At 31.1% G+C, this 4,421-nt stretch overlaps 1 protein-coding gene across 1 annotated transcript in view; it reads right to left on the reverse strand.

Annotated features, from left to right (window-relative positions):
• The window catches only part of LOC104725365 (cyclin-dependent kinase inhibitor 3-like), a 2,532-nt gene extending 1,344 nt beyond the window's left edge, over positions 1–1,188 (reverse strand). Inside the window, exon 1 of the mRNA XM_010444029.1 lies at positions 710–1,188. Coding sequence (XP_010442331.1) covers positions 710–1,104 — 395 coding nt within the window. The 5' untranslated portion in view covers positions 1,105–1,188. The remainder of the gene's footprint in view (positions 1–709) is intronic.

The following is a 4,421-nucleotide window of genomic DNA, read 5'->3' on the forward strand; positions in this document are numbered from 1 at the left end:
TGTCAACTAGCGAGGGACAATAGCCCCAAAAAAAACAGAGTATCCTACAAAAGTATTCTCCAAGTATGCAAAAACCACTAGGCCCCATGAACATGACACCACAGTACTTGAATTACACTTATGAGGAAAGTCTCAATTCTCATATGATCTTACATATTAAAAGCTTCTGACCCTTTATACAACAACCCACTTTTTATAAAAAAACGAAAACCATGTTTTAAACAAAGAACTAAATCTCAGAATCATATCACTTCCAATGCCATTAGCCCATTAACAAAAGGTCTATTAACCAACCAAATGAAATGCAAAATAACAGGGTACAAAAATGTTATAAAGACGATAAATTGATAACCTCTGCAATGAGGTACAACGTTGGGACAGACAACAATAACTCTAAAATGTCTAACCAACCACCAAAAGAGACTCATACGGGTGAAGCAGTAATAGCAAATATCCAGTACATCACAAGAGAGTAACCAAAACCAAACCAATTAGGGTAACATAAAAGACCTATTTCTTTCCTTGTACTAAGCAAAACCATTGATTTTGAGGCAAACAACAAAAGCTTCAGAGAAACCTTTCACATTTGAGCAAAACTCCTATGTAAGACTTAAAAACTAAAATTGAGACAGAACACAACACACCAAATCGAATTGGTAAGAAGATAAAAATTAGGGCACCAAAAAAGAAAAAGAGAAGACGAACGAACCTGTGTCTAGATTCAAAATCGAGGCTGTTCTCTCCACAAGAGACTTGGGCACTCACGGAATTATCAAAAAATTCATCTCCATTACAGCTCTGAGCTACAGGAACCGAGTTAACCGAGTCAACGCGAGGCTCTTTGATTCCCGATTTATGAACTCTCGGTCTCGGAGGCTGTTGTCTCGGTTCAATCAGCGAAGAGGGTTTCTCGAGACGGCGGCTACGGAGCTGAAGGTAACAAGAAGAGTCGTCGGGTAGAGCTGAATCGGAGGCGGAGGAGTTGAGCCGCTTCAAAGCTAGGGTTTTGGCGGCCCTGGTGCGAACACCCATAGATGTAGGCTCGGTGACCTCCATGACGCCAATTTTGCCGGTAGTTTTGGATTTTTTCATGTATTTCCCCATTTTTGGAGTGGGAAAGCTTCAAAGCGGAAAGAGAAAATTGGGAGGGAAAAGCTTTGAGGAAGGAAAAGAAGAGGGAAAGTGAGAAAAAATGGGAAAAAAAGCTTTTCGGGTTTTTTTTTGTGTTGTTTGTGTGGGGTTAAAAATATAAATAAAAGCAAAAGAGAATAAAAATTATTATTTTTTAAATAACCCCTCAAATTAATCATCAGATATAGTACACGACATAGCATTTGTTGGTTGTTATTTGCTGGATACTAAATTAGTAAAAGTTCTCTTGTGTAATTTGTATTTCTTGTTAAATAATTTGCTAGATAACATTTTGGGAAAATTGAAAACAAAGGATCCTTTTCCAAACTTTTGTCCATCTATACTATATTTGTGTAGGTTTGGTTATATAGGTTTTATTATGCTTTTTTTATCCAGTTTTACCTTCATTGTTAAAAAATCAAAATAAAAAAAATATAAATATATTTTGAAAGTGTATTTATTTCCGACAATAAGATAATAAAATAGGAAACTTAAACCTCTAATTGATTGAGAGACTTCTATAACCATCAAAACCCTTTTTTGTTTCTCCCCTTTTACCAAGTCGTAAAAAAAAAAAATATCGGTGACATTCAACATCAAACATACTTTGCTCTATTTTGTAGTCTTCTGAAACCATCACCTTCAACTCTTCAAAAGACGTAGTGGGTTGCAAAGTAAGTAATCTCGCACGTTTTTCTTCATCATCAATAAATCTCCACTCTTTGTTGGCATTCAATCTCCATACACCACAAGTAACATAGATTTGCATCATAATCAGTAAATGAAAATTTTGTGGAAGGTAGAAGAGAGGGAAAACAACCGATCACGTTAGGTTAAATCATGTCGAATGTCAATTTTTTCTGTACTTGTCTTTCTTCTAAATAATTAAGAATACACATTCTAAAATATATTAGAACATATCTAAACAATAAATACAAAATCTTAACCATAAATTAAGATTATTCAAAAAATATTCACTTTCCTTATTTAATTTTTTTTTCTATTTCTATGGTATTCTAAGTTTTACAGATTATAAATTCTAAAATGTCTATGATATATCTTCTACTTCTTTTAGTATACAGGGTAAAACGTGGAAAATATATTCTGAATTGATGTAGAATGAAGAAAAATGTAAAATACATATTCTTAATTTTGTAGAAGATACAAAATTCAGGTTCTGAAGTTTTTAGAACAATTTTTCCGTCTAAACTTCGTTGAACATGTACAAACTGTAGAATGAATAATCTAAATGTTTCAGAACTTGAAAAATCGTAGAAAGTCTTTTCGGAATAATTTAGACCAGAAATCATCAATTTACAAACTGATTTTTGACACCTAAAACATTTTTTTTCAAATTTTTTTTTACACAATTGTATACTAACATGAGTTTTCTGTTTGTTTTTTGGTTTAAACTCCTAAAAACTTCACTATATCTATTAGTAGAGGTATTTTTGTCACAATTGACAATTTTTTAGAAAAGTATATATGGACAAACGTTTGGAAAAACCTCCTTTATTTCCAATTTTCCCTAACATTTTTATTAGGGGTGGACATTTTAACCGAACCAAACCGAACCGACCGACCCAACCGAACCCAAACCGATCCAAACCAAACCCAAATACACATTCAAACCATTTGGTTATGTTTTTCATTAACCCGAACGGTTCGGTTCGGTTTGGTTTAAAACCGAACCGAACCGATAACCCAATGTGCTTTTTAATTAATACTACCATAATTTGTAAATATGTAATATTCTCACTAACCCACGATTACTTCCTCTCGCACATGTATGATTTTTTTATTTTCTATAATTTTCTAACTAATGAATTAATGTAGAATTAGGTTTAATGGTCTCTAATTAGGTTCTAATTATTTTCAAGATTAGTTACGTGCTGCACTTCGTTCATAAGCAATGAAGTCTCTTGATAATCTAGAGGAAGAGAACAAGTTTATGGATTCACTTGAAGAAGGTAGATTTACTTTATTTTTTAATATACGACAACCATTTTATATAGAGTTACTCAAAATAACACTAATTAGTTATTCAAAATTAAATCATAAATTCAAAATACTAAACTCTACACCTCAAAAACTATACCATAAATGTGAAATTGAGAATCCAAACCTAAAAAAAAAAATTCTAAAAATTAATTTTAAATATTTTAATGTGTTAAATAATGCAATTTTTTGAAAATTTTTAAATGTATGCTATAATTGTCAAAAAAAACTTGTTTTAGTGCTATTTTAGGATATCTCTTTTTTCTTTTGGTACTTGATAGAATTTAATCCTGCATCTCAGCCTGAGAACCAGAGGCACACGTCTAAGTAAACGATCAGTGGGAGAAGAAAAAGATTATTCTATATAGAGGTAGGGACTAAGGATCTTTCTTTTCTATATATTAGTTATATAAGGTCCTAGTGCTTTTCTGTTTTCGTTTAGTTTGTAATTGTATTGTTTGTTTATGTTTTCTTTTGGCTCTGTTCTTAATAATTTATAAACGTTATTGACTTGTTGCAGATAATTGATGATATCGATTATGGGTGATGATGGGTCATGGAAGATTGTTATGTTACCTTGCTGTTGGTGGTTTTTATCATTTTTCTTTTCTACTAAACTTCCAGTTATTAGGCATTTGATTTGAATATGATTGGTTTTGTTTAGATTTTTCTTTTCATGATTTATTTGAATTATTCAACTTATAATTTGTTGCGTATTTTAGAATATCAAAAGACAATGAATTTATTTGGTAGTGTTACATTGATTAATTTTTTTTAAACCGAACTAAAACCGATCCGATTCATACCGAACCGAGCATAAACCGATCTGAACACAAACCAAACCAAACTAACTTTAGTTGAGTTTGGTTAAAGTTTTATGAAAACCGAATAAACCGAACCAAACTGAACCCAAACCGAACCCAAACTTTAACCGAAGTGCTCACCCCTAATTTTTATGGTGTTGCTTTTTTTTTTTGGTTTCTCAAATAACACGTTCATATTATTTTTTAAAACATAACGTTATGGATTTTTGGGTTGTTTTAATTTTGAGTTGACATAAATGTCATCACAATTTGTATGAACTGATAATAAAGATTTTTTTTTTGTATGAACCGAATTTTAATTGAAATTAAACACATTGATTGAATGTTCATTCTGAGTAGAAATATTTAAAATAATAAATCTAAAATTAGTTTTGAGTTAACTTTAAAATCTTAACTAATGAAAAATGTAAAAAAAAAAAACAAAACAAAATGAACCTATTTTCACAAAAATGGTCAAAAAGTTTAAGA

Source organism: Camelina sativa, chromosome 11 (genome assembly GCF_000633955.1).
Source record: "Camelina sativa cultivar DH55 chromosome 11, Cs, whole genome shotgun sequence".
Classification (NCBI taxonomy): domain Eukaryota; kingdom Viridiplantae; phylum Streptophyta; class Magnoliopsida; order Brassicales; family Brassicaceae; genus Camelina; species Camelina sativa.